The sequence below is a fragment of the Miniopterus schreibersii genome, assembly GCF_964146895.1.
Source record: "Miniopterus schreibersii genome assembly, chromosome: 1".
In the NCBI taxonomy this organism is placed as follows: Eukaryota; Metazoa; Chordata; class Mammalia; order Chiroptera; family Miniopteridae; genus Miniopterus; species Miniopterus schreibersii.
This window is the reverse complement of record NC_138101.1, coordinates 23,368,246-23,382,041: the sequence shown is the minus strand read 5'-3', so window position 1 is coordinate 23,382,041 and position 13,796 is coordinate 23,368,246. Positions and strand designations below refer to the sequence as shown.

The following is a 13,796-nucleotide window of genomic DNA, read 5'->3' as shown; positions in this document are numbered from 1 at the left end:
AAACTCAAACAACACAATGGTCAGAGGGCAGAGCTGTGAGAGGGAGAGAATACCTGCCTGTCAGCAGAGCCCTTAGGATGTGCTCCCGTAAGTAATCTGCTGGCCTGAGTAAGCCCCATGTATCTACGATGTGGCAAATGTCACGGGACAAGCATGGCACCCACACTGCTGCTTTCCCAAAGTACACTGAGAAAGAGCTGTGCTCAACACTTTGTGCAAAGGGCCTGCGGCCTGAGAGAGTAACCAAATTGAGGAATGGAAAAAGGTTTATGAGGGGGACTTAGAAAACATTCATCAGGAAGTGTGGCAGGAGAGAAGTAAGAACAGAATTACTAACTTTCCCAGAAAAGCAAATCCAACACTGTAATGTCTAATTAATTTCAGGAACTTCTAATTTAAATTTAAGAGCATAAGTCACCCCGGACAGTGTAGCACAGTTGGGTGTCGTCCAGTGCACCAAAAAGGTTGCAGGTTTGATTCCCAGTCAGGGCACATGTCTGGGTTTGGCTTGATCCCCAGTAGGGGCCATGCAAGAGGCAAAACCGATGTGTTTCTCTCTTACATAAATGTTTCTCCCTCTCCCGCTCTCCCTGCCTCTTTCTAAAATCAATAAAAACATATTAAAAAAAAAAAATTAAGAGCCTAAGTTAATGTTGACTCTACCAGCAAAGTTCCCATGCTTACTAGGAGAACTCAGTATTTCATCTCATGATGATTTGTAAGAACTCTTCAGACAGGGTAACATGCACATGAAAAATCTAATGAAATTCCAGGTCAAGAGACTCAGCATTTGCCTGGATCCCAAAACCCTGCTCCTGGAGACCAGCGACCATGTTACCATGGTGAGGAAATTAATCTGGTCCATTCCAACCTGAAACTCATAGGGCTTGAGCTCTACGGGGAAGAATTACATCCTTTCAGCTCCTCTAAGAAAACATATTTTATTCTTCAGAAGACAAATCCCAGAGATAAGAAAAAGAGCATCCAGTCCACGGGGTGGGTTTAGTTAGCTGGGTCATCTCACTCAGCCCTGGAGCTAAGAGACAAGTTTTCCTCGGGACCAAACCTTTCTAGGTGCTGCGGGAAAAATCATGACAGTTTTCCCCATCCTTTAGAATTCCAGCCCAAATGCTATAAATTAAAACTGCAGACATCAGCCTCTGGTGAGAACAAATGGGGTTGAACAGAGTCCAGCTCGCACCCTGAAAGCCGGGCTGCATCTGTGGTGGTGAAAGTTTGGGTGTGATCAGCAGGAGCCTTGCTGGTGTGATATCTAAGAACTCGGAATCTTCCCGATGGTGTTTTATGCTCCAAAGCGGCAAATATAATGTTCTTTTTTGTTTTCTTTTCTGCTGCTCTTGAGTTATCCTACACTTCTCAGGTTGGCCATTCAATGGTGCTTCTACTTACTCTGAATTTAGTTTGATTTTGAATGAGCTTTTGTTTTTATAATTAGTAAAAAGCTGCCCTTTTATACATATTATCAAGGATGGGAAGCCAGGTTCTGATGGCAGCAGTTATTTTCAAATTGTATTAACAAGTCTGATGAGGTCCTGAACAAACAGAAAAAAAAGGTTTTTGAGGGGTTTATTTATTTTTCTACAACACTAGATACCAATAATGTGAAGACAAAAAAAGTTTTTCTTATTCATAATTTATATGACACCATCTATTATACCCACTGTTAGAACTGAATTGTGTTTCTCCCCCAACTCCGAAATCATATGTTGAAGTCATAAACCCCTACCTAGCCCCTCAGAATGTGATATTATTTGAAAATAGGGCTGTTGCAGATGTAATTAATTAGGATGAGGTCCATAGGGTGGGCCCCTAATCTAGTACGATGGGTGTCCTTATAAAAAAGAGATTTGGACACAGCCATGCACACAGGGAGAGCACCACGGGAAGATGAAGCCAGAAGTCAAGTGATGAGTCTACAAGCCAAGGGATGCCAGAGGTTGCCAGCAACCACAGAAGCCAGCAGGGAGGCATGGAGCAGGTTCTCCCTCACAGCCAACAGAAGGAACCAACTCTGCTGCCACCTTGATTTTGGACTTCTAGCCGGCAGGGCTCTAAGACAATGAATTTCTGTTAAGCCACTCGGTTTGTGGTACTTTGTTAGGGCAGCCCTAGCAAATAAACCCACATAGGAATAAATGGTTGTTATCAAGACCTACTCATTATTTAAAGCAGATTCATTCACAATGGAATTATCCCAAAGAGGAAAAAGAAGTTTGGTTCTTACCGTCAGTTCCTGGGGAACAGAATTTGGCTTCTGTATGCTGATCTCAATGCTATTGCTGTCTTGTTTCTGCTCCACTAGGGACCCATTCCCTCTGGCCACACCTTCGAACATCTGGGATTTGGTTAATGGGGGGGCAAGTGCATCCGTGGGACACTCACTTTCCTTTTCTGCCTCATCACCATGAACTGTTTCTCCATTCATGCTGACTTTCCCGTCTACCTATAGAAACCAGAATGAACAAAAAACATGCTATGACTCAAAGAAAGACTATAATAAAATAACACATTCAGAATCACCTTAAAACATTATCATTTGAGAATCAAAGTCCAGCAAAGAATAACATCTCTTATATGCTTCAATTGGTTCTAGAAATTAGGGCTCCTATAACTGTTATCTTTGAGGGTCTCTCTTTTTTCAATTCTCACCTGAGGATATTTTTTCCACTGATTTTTTTAGAGAGAGTGGGGGGGAGAGAGAGGGAGGAAGAGAGAGAGAGAAACATTGATTTGAGAGAGACACATTGATTTGTTGCCTCTGGCTTATGCCCCAATTGGGGCCTGGGATTGAGCCTGCAGCTGAGGTATGTGCCCTTGACTGGCAATCGAACCCGCTACCCTTTGGTCCTTGGGATGCTCTAACTGCTGAGCCAAAGCATTCAGGGCTTTGAGGGTCTCTTTAAAAGGCACTCTGTCTTCTCAGGCCACTTCACATTAAATTATATTTTACATTCACCTTACTTAGGGTATACTTTTATTTTAAAGAAAATCAAGGAAATGTACAAATACATGCCACATATTTGGGTTCAGTAATGGTTCATTTAATTTCTGACTGTTATGCCATAATTTTGAGGGTTTTCTTTACTGGTTAGCATATAAATGAGGTAGAACCCACCTTGGATCAGGACTATTTTACAGGTTATCCTGTGGGAGGAGGGAAAACGGGTACTCTTTTGACATGATCATGGATGGCAGGGAAACTGACGCTTGCTATGTTACAGTAAATCCCTACTTCTAGTTAATTTTATAATCCCAGTTTTTTTCAAGAAAAAAGGCCATGCACATTAAAATATTTTTGTTTTACACCCATGTCTAGGGAAGGCAGTGAAAGCAAGAAAGGAGGAGCAGAGTGTGTGGTTGGTCTGGCTTGTTGAAAGGCCTCTGGAAATCTCTGTCTTGAAGCTTGAGGCAATGTGCAAAATGACCGTAAGAGGAAGCTCTGTAGTTTGAGGGCCTCGGATTGAGTTCTGCCACCTATTAGCCATATCATCTTCAACCTCAGTCCCTCAGCTGCAGAACTTATAATAGTATCTTCTTGACAGTGCTATTATGGTGATTTTATGGATTAATATAGAGTTTAGAACAGTACCTGGCCAATTTTAAGTGTGTAAATAGTAGTTATTAATATTACTAGACCTTCTAAAATATTTCAGAAGAAACAGTGGAAGGCCAGATGTTAGTTATTCTGTATTAACCTAAGCCAGTGGCTTGCATACTCTATTACTTGTAATCCATAAGAAATTTAAATCACAACTAAGCACACACAAATATAACTGAAACCAGAGTTTTGTAAAACAATATTTACCTTTATTGTGCGTGATATGGTAGGTATTTTTCTTTATTGTATTCTATTCTACTTCATTTTTAAAAAATGTTGATTCTAAACCATTAAATTGATTCCATAACCTAGGAACAGGTGGGACCTCTCAGATTGAAAAATACCACCTTAAACTATTTCACTTGATCTTCCTTTACTCTGAATTCTGTTGTACTCGGACACTGAGCCTGTTTTCCCTGACTCCCTCCGGAACCCCCCACCCCCTTTCACCGCCCCCACACACGCAACCCTTAGCTTCTGTCCTGGGATTATCTGTTAACAGCTGTTTATTTACCCTTGACCACAAGTGGGCCCACCCACTCAGCAGTGGGGCTGTGGATAAGGCTGGAGGCTTCCAAGGCCTATGACGGGCCAAGGGCTCACTGGTGGTCCAGAGTGAGCCCCAGCTTTAGAAGGACCTCTAATCAAGTCGCTCGGTCCACCTCTCCATGAATGCTCTTCCTCAGGCCCCTATGCCATCTTGCCACAGTGGGAAGGAACTGGGTTTTCTCAGGGCCAAAGTCTTGCCATGAAGTCATCTACCCTGATTCTTCTGTTTAAATGATTATACTGCACTGTTTATATAAATGAGGGGAAGCGGACATCTAGATTATCTGATCAGATGCCTTTCATAACAAGTTAAATAACTGCATTCCCTACTTTTGTTCTGAGTCACTTCAACATCAAACCTTTCTTCATGAAATATTGCAGACAGTTCATCGCAGGGGGTCCCAGGTGCAGGAGAGCTGGGCAGAGCTTGGTGAGCTGCCGAGCATGCAGGGGCATGTGCATATCTGTGCATGTGCGAATCTGTGTGATGAAGAGCTCATCTTCTCAGGAAAAATTCACGTATTTATTCAATAAACACTTGCCAAGTGCCTACTGTGTGCTGGGCACCTATGCCAGGCTCTCAGGACAAAGTTATGAACAACAAAGACACAGCCCCGGCCCCTCAAGGGACAAACATCTCAATTCAACCCAGATGAGACAGATTCCACATTTTTCTTTTGTTTTATCAAAGCCTAAGGCACAAATTTTAAAGACACATTCTTTAAAGAGTTATTTAAGCAAAACTCAGGAAGTGTGGTTTGGTTCCCTCTGAAATTCAATAGGAAGACAGCAGGCATCACATTGCTCAATTAGTTTGGTTGAGCAAACTTTCTTTACAGTCACATGTCCGTGCCTGCTAGTGATGAATTCCACCTCTGTCTTCTATTACCAACCCATGTGGTGTGCAGGGACAGTGAGAACTGATTTTTCTTTGTAGTCAACAGAGCTTAAGACAAAGGATGAGTGCCTCCTCCTGATGTGAGGGAAAACACTGGAATTTGAGAAAGTGAAAAGATGTTTCCTTGTCAGGGGTTCTTTGGTTATGGAACATTATTTTACATATTCATTGGTAAAAACCAATCTAGTTTCTTCCCACTTAAAATATTTCAAAAATCTGTTTCATTCGAAGACTAAGGACATCTCATAGTTCCATGTGTTCCCTGTGTTTCTTTTAAAAAATTTTAATTGATTTTAGAGAAGATGGGAGGGAGAGAGAGACAAGAGAGGGAAGAAAAGACAGAGCGAGAGCAAGAAAGACAAACATCGATGTGAGAGAGAAACATCAACTGGTTGCCTCCTGTACATACCCTGACTGAGGGTCAAACCTGCAACCTAGGTATGTGCCCTGACCAGGAATCGAACACGCAACCTTTGGGTGTACAGGACAATGCCTCAACCAACTGAGCCCCCTGGCCAGGGCCTCTGTATTTTTATTGATTTGCGAGTGAGAGAGATTTGTTATTTCACTTATTTCTGCATTCATTGGTTGTTTCTTGTATGTGCCCTGACTGGGGATCGAACCTGCAACCTTGGTGTATTGGGATGATGCTCTAACTAAATGAGCTACCCAGCCAGGGGCCTGCTCCCTATATTTTCTGTTTCGCCTGTTGCCATATTTTTGGATATAATGTTAATTATTTCCTAAAAGAGAGGTAGCCGTATACACTTCTATTTAACTAAGGCAATTAAAGTTTTGTTTTAAAGAGTTTGCAACACCTCCAGATAGTTGGAGATAACTAGGGTGTTACTAAATTAGGGTTTGTGCCATTATTATATCAAATTAGAAAATAGACTTTGCTCATGGAAATGACTCACCCATTAATCTCACTGGAGCCCATCAATATTACCTGCAGGAACTGAGGGGAACCATCTCTTCCTAACCATTTGCAAACCAAGTCTTGGAGACACATAAACTTCGAAATTGTAAATGTTAATGCATTTTGCTATTGTTTGCATTTTCTTTTGCAGACAAAAGAAAATAACTGCATTTTCTTGGGGCAGATGCTTTTTTCCATCAACTACCTGGAGTTCAGTTTTGGTTCTGCTCTTAAGGAACTCACCCTACCTTAAAGGTCTTCAGAACCTCTTGAGAGTTTTTGGGCTGGGAGTAAGGCTTGGGTGTCAGCATAGGCACTGCTTTGGGAGTGACAGTTTTGCTCGGAGACCCACTGCCTGCTGACATGCTGGTATCCAGAACGCTGGTACGAGCGATGGTGGTTTCCACAGTGGCAGTGAATTTGGGTGGAGGCAGTGACTGCTGCCGCAGGTATTTCATGGGGTTGGGGTCGTTCAGGAAGGGGGATAAGTTTGGCTCTGTTGAATGGCTTCTTTCCAGGATTTTTGGCATCTCCAAGCGTTCGAGAACAGCCTCGCTGATGGTGAACCTCTCGATGTACTGCTGAAGGATCCCCTGCGCCTCCTCCTGGGACCGTGCGTTCTTGTAAGCCTCATGCAGCTCCCTCTCTCGCCGCTCTCTAAAGCACAGGCATGGGGGAGAAGCAATACCAAGGTCAACACGTCACAAACACTGCAAAGAAGACCCTGGGAGGAACCAAGGCAGAGCTGAGGGGACAGCACAGGGAGTGGATAACACTGGCGTCAGAGCCTCTGTGATAACCAATAATTTTTAGAAAAAAAGCACATCTAGAAAATATTGTACATTAAAAAACAGAAAGCACCCACTTTTCTTGGACAATTTCTCTGTAGGTTTTGATGCTTTTCCTTCGTTCACTTGTCCCATCCTCTCCGGCCATTAATTTCTCCATTTTTTTCCTTTCTTCTTCTTTCTTGATTAAGTCCTGAGAAGCACTTCTTCTACGGCTCTTCCACCGAGCCAGGTCCTGTGGGGGCGGACAGAACATATTTGTCAGGCTTTCACATGATTGCACTGCCACTCTCCCGAGCTAGCGAGCCCTGACGACGGGCCAGGCACCATGCTGGGGCACCGCCCCCACCCAGTGGCAGTCTGGTTGGAACAGGAATGGCCCAAAGGCAGGCAGCCCACCAGGGCAGGGCGGCACATTTATTTAAACATGGCAAGGTGAAAGCTGCAATCACAGTCCATGTCGGTTGCCAAATTTTAAAGCATTGCCTTGCAGGGGATTGTATGAAACGTCACTTCTTGTTATTTATGACTTCTGCCCTGTGAGTGGATTTGTTGACAATACAATGGTAAGAATTAAACCACAATCCTACACAATGCCCTCAGGGAAGGAAGAAAAGGCAGGAAAAAAAATTGGCTTTGGGGTCTCACAGAACCGATGATTCTGTATGTATTAATGCCTCTGATCTTTATAAATCCTGCAGGCAGTTAGAGTGTAAGGATGAAGTTAGGGTTCTGGAGTCAGATGGGTGGGACGGCAGCTCGGGAAATGATCCCAGCTCTCTCTCTTCTGTGCTCTGGAATCCCAGGCACGTTTCTCAGCCTCTCTGAACCTCGGATTCTTCATCTCTACAACAGAGATGATGATATAAGGTCCCGGGCACATAGTATATGCTCAGTACACTGTAGACATAATTACTGTGACACGTAATCGACTTTGGGTAAGTTAACTTTTTGACTAATGGTAGAGTCAAGTTTGCAACTGCTGTACAGGAGAGCTCTGCGGCGATTCAACGAAATGCTCGACTCTCCCTCCGCTCATCCGTATCCTCAAGCTCTTCCCCGAGCGGGCTCTTGGCTCTCAGCTCAGACAATCTCAAGTCCCGCATCAGACTCGAGAGCCTTCTTTCCCCAGCTCTGTCACTCACTAGTCGTGTGACTCTGGGCAAGTCACTTAGCTGTTCTGGGACTCATCTGCCGAACTGAGGACGGTCACAGGTGCCAGCTCATTTAGTTACTGAGGGGCTCAAAGAATTACACGCAAGGCACTTAGAATAGTTCCCGTTACTGGTGTGCTTTCCATGTGGGCAATGATCAACATCATCATTATTAATTTCAAATACATCATCTCAAAAGACGGTGCCTCCTCAATTCTGCGTCTCCTGCCAGTTGCTTCCGGCGGCTCCCCACCTCCTGTCATTCACCCCCCACCCTTCACGTTGCTAGGAACCTTCCTTTAATTCCCACTTGTGCCATGCCACCGCCTGAGGTCCCCTCGGGGCTCCCTTTCCAATCTAGCTCTGCCCACCCCCCCGGGTTTTCTGCTCCCAAGGGCCCTGGCCGGCACTCACGTCCTGCCACTTGTCGTCTTCTTCCCGCAGCTGGCTGTTTATCAGTTGCAGCTGCTCCTGGCGGGCCCTGCTGTGCGGCTGCACCGCGGCCTCCTCCTCACACCGCATGTCGAACATACTCGTGCTCCTGCGTGTGGGGAGAGCAGAGACGGCGGGCCGGGGCTCAGCGCCCGTTGGCTCCGCGCGTTGGGGCCGCCCTGCCGCGTGGGGGCGCCACCGCGCTCGGGAACCCACCCGCCCTGGGCAGCGGAGCGGGCAGCGCGGCTCGTCCGCTCCCCGCCGGGGCCCGCGGCCTGCGCGCCAGCACCGCCCCCCCTGCTGCTGCTGCAACAGCCAAGACGGGACGCGCTTTGTCCTCAGTGGTCAATGTAATTAGACACGTAGGTGCCAAAGCATGTTTAAAGAAGAGCTAGAAAAGGCATATGAAGCTCTGCGCTCCTCTCGTTTGGAAACGTATTAGAAGATAAAAAAAGAACGAAAAGGTTTAACCTGGAGAGAGTTTGTGGAAGAAGGGGGCGCTCCATGGGGCGAAGCGTTATTACAGTAAATGCTTCTTTGTGTCAAGACCTGGCTTAAATGCTTTCTACGCTGGCTGAAGCAATCTCTCCATTTAAAAAAAATGTATATATCTCACCTGGCCTTAAGTCTAAAACACCCATCTTTTCATTTGTACTATTTCCTGAATTTTGGATGCATCCAACAACTATGCATTAGTGATGCATGTGTTTGATATGGTTATTTCCACTTCCTATAAAACTGTCAATCAAGAGTGCAGTTGATGGCATCTTGGAATCAAGAAAAAAAGGTGTTTTATACTACAATTAAGGGATCAGTATATACTTTGTATCCTAACATTCTCACAATCATTTTTCTTTATTTTTGTCAGGATACCTCTGAATTTACTTTTTCAAAAGAAAAATACAGGGAAAACAATTTTAAACCCTAATATATTCTATAGGAGCTTATTAAATGGCAGGCAAGACCCTAAGGTCTCTTCTATGATGCTTACATAGACCTTTGTTCCAGCAAAAGCTTAAGCAGCGAGATGAAAACAGAAATAAAAACCAAAGCAAAATCCTCCCCTTTTTTTCTCTCTCAAAGAAATGATGAGCTCTGGGACCAAGTGGGTTATGTAGTCCCAAAATCAAGAAATGAGGGGAGGGCCTTAAAGTTCACTCTAAGAACAGAAGACCATGATAGTCCATTTTTGAAGCCAGCTTAACACAAAGAAAAAGAAAAGCCATGCATTCAGACACCAACTAATTCCAGACATCATCAGTGATGTCCAAAATAGTTATTGCCACGGCCAATCAACAGCAGCAGCATCACTGGATGCTGGTGGGCTCCTCAGCAGGCAGCTCCTGGAAGGGAACAGGACCCCCAAGGCAGTGGCTGCCCACCTGCATTCAATCCACTCAAAATGAATCTGCAAGGGTGTGTAGGTGCCCCTCTCCTCTATAGATGGTGGACAATTTAAGTCTGACCTAAGAGGGCTAAAGCTGAAGACTGTGCTTGTAATCTGTCTTCCCCAAGAGTACTCTAATAATCTGACTGCAGAGAACAACTTTTATCTGAGGCTTCTCTTAGCTCAGATATGACAAACCACCCTGTGGAGCTGCCTCCATGTATCAGGCAGGTGTGTTGATCGTCCATGTATCAGGCAGGTGTGTTGATCGTGGGACCCAGGCCTTCCAGATAAATGGTAGTCCTCAAGAAGTAGGAGGGGCTGCCATTTTCCCCTTATTTTATACTACTTATTAATGTTTAGGAAAGATTTAGGAATTTGCAGAGTTAGGTAGAAAAGTCTAATCCATGGTTTTTTGAACTTCATGGATCAAAGTTCACTAAAATAGGCTTTCCAGAAAGAGACAGAAATTCATCCCATTCCTCCTCTCAGAGTTAAAAAATAAATAAAAAAATCTTACCTTTAAATATAATCAATTCAGTCAGTTCATCTTTTAAGGCAATTCAGTGTTTGTGAAGATCTTAGCAGATAGAAATCTCTCTGAGCTGGGACTTTCTTATAATCTACTCAGTAGTTGGCAGATTGTGGCCAACAAAGTCCTTCGACTTTGTCATTTATATAATTGCTAAAGGGCAGAATTTTGGTTTAGGCCACAATGGGTGGCCATACAGCCAGGTCCTCTTCTGGGACCTCAGGAAAAAAATGGCAGCCTTCTCCAAGATTGGGACTTGGTTATCTCACTTGACAGACTCAGAGAGGACAAGAGCAGGGCCTTCAGAACTGACTTCTGTCCCGAGTTTCTATCTCTGTCCCATCATGAAGTTCTAACTGCCTCAGCCCAACTGTGGCCAAAAGCTGATTAGTGAAATAAAAAGAGAAACTTTTGTTTGCCCTCTCATATACCAGGAAGCAGTATTTTTCCCAGAGTTGGTTGGTTTTTTTAAAGAAATACCAGCAAACTGGCCAAAAAGGAAACAACACACTCTGAGCAATATCTTTAGAACATTTTTTTAAAAAAGGAACTAAGCAAGTTGAGAATTGAAAATACTAGACAGAAAATAGGCTGAGTCACCATTCAGAAAATGTTCCCTAGTTCAGAGGTTGGACTCAGCCTCCAAAATGCAGAAGTGTATGTCCAGGGATGGGGTGGGGCATCCTGAAGCCCAGGTTCCAGAATATTAATGTAACTTGCACTAAACTGGTGCTTCTCAACACAATAAGCCATGCCCATGGGCTGTTGGGACAAGGGACCCTGGCTGCAGAGCCTGGGAGTCTCTCTTGGTGGTGGGTTGGCATTTTTGAGGGCCAGGATTAAATGACCTCAAGGGGAGCCTGGAAATGGTTTGCGGGCCAAGTCCAAGGTAAGGGAATTCAGAGTAAGATGGCCTGTGGCTCTCGCAGCTACAGGCTCTGCTGGTGGGGAGGGTGTTGGGAGAGGGGCAGGGAAGTGAGGAAAAGGGCAAGGAGGTGAAACTAAACCCACGGAAACATTCCTGGCTGGCCTGGCAGCGGAAATTTCTGTTTGCCTGTGTGGTGGGTCTGCCCCTGACCTGCTTCTCCTTAGGGCACATCTTTTTCTAATTGGGCTGTATTTTAAGAATGTGTCAATTATGAATAAATAGAGCCCGTGCCAATAATTGCCCTTACATTTTTGAAAAAGGGAGATAGTGCGTTAACAAACTAAACATAGTATGAATTTCTAGTTAAAAAATAAACTCCCGATATCAGCTTTTCATTTTGTTCCTCGCACGGTTTCGTGTCAATTGTGTCTACTACAAGAAAGAAATTTGGTACTTCTGATATTCCTAGATAAGACGTCTGGAAAAGAAGCTCCTTTTACCTTTATTCCATAAGGCTGCTTTTTGTAAATGTGGAGGAGTAAAGGGAGTCCCCAAGCCCAACCCCACCCCTTTTAAAACATCATTAATTTCTGTGGGTGAGCTTTCATATTGAGGTCCAGGAAAAATCCAAAAGCTCTGTAATAGACCTCTTTTCTTCCACCGATTAGGACTTCCCAGAGATCTATCTCAGGCAGATTGCACCTTGTCTTTGCACTGATGAAGGATAAATCCATTCTATTAAAATATTTTTCAACCCAATCAAAGTAACGTTTTGCCCATCAATCCTATGTAATCCTCCTTTCAGTGACTGTTAAATATTGCCACTGCAGATTTTAAAAGTTATAACCAGGGCTTAGTTTTATTGACTACTTAACTCCATGCAGTCAGTCAAGCTCAGGGTGGATTTGGTTTTGGTTCTGAGATGGGAATGTCAGGCCGCAAAGCAATCAGAGATCGCACGTGGGGAACTGACATCCTTGGTGCTGGAGTCAGACTGCTTAGGGTTTAGAGAACAAAGTAAGCTGACATCTTGAGCAGGAACATGGAAAAAGCGCAATTTGAAAACTGCATTTTGGCTGACTCTCATTGTCACTGGTGGAGATGATGGTTGTGTGTGTCCTACACCATTATTTGGATTCCTCACTGTTGGAACTATGGCTCAGAGCAGGAAGATGGGGGAAAGAATGGTGGTGGGAGCCAGACTCCACGAGCCCACAAAACGCCTCCCACAGAGGAACGACATCAGGCTCAGCAGGCGACTGATGGTGGAATTCGGTATTAATCATGTGTCTTAGAACCCAAGTTACTCCAATCTGAGGATGCTAGTACTTCACTAAGAAAAGGTTTGCCTTGGATATTGGTTTCAGAATGCTCTGTGTATGGGGAATCCATTTGTGAAACAGAGTTAATGCGGTCACAAGTGGGAGAGTGTGGATTCTTTTCAAATTTGAAGGCAAGGCAAGGGATGGCCAGTGAATCTCTGAGATCTCTGAGAATAGGGGAAGCCCAAGTCCTGTTTTCAATTTTGAGTCCTTGCTATGTGACGGAACCTGACCAAAATCCCAACATGTTGGTGTCAAGCATCCCACAGTTTACATTACTCCAACCTGGGAGGAACTTGGGCTCCTGAATCCATAATTAGTGGTTTAGAATTTATTTTCTTAGTTAAAAAAAAATGTGGCCATGAGAACGACTGCTTCCTCGCTAACTCCAAACCCTAACATATCAAGACTTAAATGGAAATGCAGAATCCTGCTTTAATAATTCCGTGGTTCAGAAGGGGTACCAACATCCAAACGGTAACAAGAACAACTTTAACATGCCCCATCTATGAAAAGCAAATGTTAAGTTTCAAGCAGCAGCTGCATATTAGAATCATGCTTCAGTTGCTTTTTCATTCATGTCTCCTGCACAGAACATGTGTTCTGCATTCCAACTTCAAGTGCTTTTCGAGGCTGCGCGAGTCAGTTAGCTATTCAGTTCACTGTTGCACCAATTGCATTTCCATTAGTGGTAAGTACTGGAGGCATGCAGTTTAGGCTAGTAATTAATGTATTCCAAGATTACAAGACAACTTACTCTGCGTCATCAGACACAGCAGTTCTCGGACCGTATCTATAAGACCAAATACAAAATTAGAGGGTTGGCAAGATAAGGTTAACGCTGGAACCAAGCTGGAAAGAAAAGCTGCCGATGAAATGTAAGTGTGCCAAACCTGTTTTTTTCGGATCATACTGGAAGAGAAGTGTCATTATACAATTAACAATGTTCATTAACTGCTGAAAATGAAAGGAGCATATGGACAGGTCTAAAGAATGCAAAATGTGTATTAAAATACAGAGGAGAAATGAAAATGATCCTCACGCTACCCACACAAAAAGAATCTGTTCAATATAAACACAGAAAAGGCTTAGGTGCAACCCACGACGTTTAGAGGAGGCAGCTTTAAAAAACCCAAACCTGCATTAGGGTTGTTCACAAACAGTTAAACTGCTCATGCCTTGTGCTCAGCCGGAATGGGCTGTAATGGACACCCAACATAGAAGCACGCGCTTACTGGCCCTTTCCCCAATGTGTTAATGCATTTGCACAAATGACATCAAAGAGGTTTCTGCAGTTTTCTGAAAGCAAACCAGGTCTCCAAGCAGAA

General features: G+C 44.1%; 1 protein-coding gene across 13 annotated transcripts in view; it reads right to left on the bottom strand.

Moving 5' to 3' along the window:
* LIMCH1 (LIM and calponin homology domains 1) overlaps positions 1 to 13,796 on the bottom strand; it is a 299,516-nt gene that overhangs the window by 48,121 nt on the left and 237,599 nt on the right. For 10 of the 13 annotated variants that reach the window (XR_013999527.1, XM_081146873.1, XM_081146868.1 and 7 more), the window contains 5 exons: positions 13,226 to 13,261; positions 8,342 to 8,468; positions 6,851 to 7,008; positions 6,234 to 6,642; positions 2,246 to 2,464 (listed from right to left, as the gene is read on the bottom strand). Coding sequence is in view for 12 of the 13 variants with exons in the window: in XM_081146873.1 (XP_081002999.1) it covers positions 2,246 to 2,464; positions 6,234 to 6,642; positions 6,851 to 7,008; positions 8,342 to 8,468; positions 13,226 to 13,261 (949 nt within the window). In the remaining variant the exon portion in view is untranslated. The remainder of the gene's footprint in view (positions 1 to 2,245; positions 2,465 to 6,233; positions 6,643 to 6,850; positions 7,009 to 8,341; positions 8,469 to 13,225; positions 13,262 to 13,796) is intronic. The other 3 variants (XM_081146874.1, XM_081146869.1, XM_081146877.1) reach the window with 1 other exon arrangement.